Source organism: Aplysia californica, unplaced genomic scaffold, assembly GCF_000002075.1.
Source record: "Aplysia californica isolate F4 #8 unplaced genomic scaffold, AplCal3.0 scaffold00056, whole genome shotgun sequence".
Taxonomy (NCBI): domain Eukaryota; kingdom Metazoa; phylum Mollusca; class Gastropoda; order Aplysiida; family Aplysiidae; genus Aplysia; species Aplysia californica.
Window position 1 is genome coordinate 1,620,851 of NW_004797326.1, and position 1,041 is coordinate 1,621,891.

Consider the following 1,041-nt stretch of genomic DNA (forward strand, 5'->3'; position numbering starts at 1 on the left):
GGGGGGGAGTTATTCCTATGTTTTAACTCCTCTAATATTCGCGGCACTTTTATGACCTAATTGTGTTGCAAGTGCTGTAAAATGCTATACCGTTAGAATCATAATAAGGTAGAGAGCAGCCGACGTCATGCATTTCTGTCCCTGGCCCCCTTCTTCAATCTCGGCCCATCAACGCCCTGGGTGATTGCCTCATCTCGAATTATTGTGCCTCTGTAACTTCTATCTAGTTGGTCTACCTCTTTTTCCTTTTCCTGTAGGTCTCCAATACCATGTCTGATACTAAAACAAAGTGTGTGGTTGGCGGGTGCTCTGGTGTGGTTTGCTCCTTCTTTCCTATCAAACATCTGTCGTCCTTATCTCCCCTCCTTCTTTTTTAAATTTGTTACTCTCTTGTAACACATAATCTATTCTTCGGCACTTACATGACCTTATTGTGTTGCAAGTGCCGTAAAACGCTTACTAAAACTAAAACAAAAAAACTACTAAAACAAACCAAATGTGTCCCCCCAACAGACAGTGACGAGGACCGCAAGAGTGACAGCGAGAGTCGGCGGAAGCGGAAGCAGAGACGGAACAGGACGACCTTCAACAGCACCCAGCTGGCGGCGCTAGAGCGTGTGTTTGAGCGGACCCACTACCCGGACGCCTTTGTGAGGGAGGAGCTGGCCAGGAGGGTCAGTCTGAGCGAGGCCAGGGTGCAGGTGAGAGGGGTTTTTGTTTGTGTGCTTGTTGTTTTGTTTTGTTTGTTTGCTTTGTTTTGTTTTGTTTTTTTTTAAGGGGTTTTTGGGGGGTGATTTTTTTAAAAATTGTAATGTTTTTGTCGTTGAATATTTCATTGTTTGTTTGCTCGTTTAGTTATTACGTTCCCATTGGCAATATCTATCTATCTATCTATCTATCTATCTATCTATCTATCTATCTGTCTATCTATCTATCTATCTATCTATCTATCTATCTATCTATCTATCTATCTATCTATCTATCTCTCTCTCTCTCTCGCTAGCTATTATCTACCTGCCTAGCTAGCTATCCACAAACATC

At 42.7% G+C, this 1,041-nt stretch overlaps 1 protein-coding gene across 1 annotated transcript in view; it reads left to right on the forward strand.

The window, feature by feature from the left end:
• LOC101859688 (paired mesoderm homeobox protein 2) overlaps nt 1-1,041 on the forward strand; it is an 82,100-nt gene that overhangs the window by 77,645 nt on the left and 3,414 nt on the right. The window contains exon 2 of the mRNA XM_005093005.3: nt 514-701. Coding sequence (XP_005093062.1) covers nt 514-701 — 188 coding nt within the window. The remainder of the gene's footprint in view (nt 1-513; nt 702-1,041) is intronic.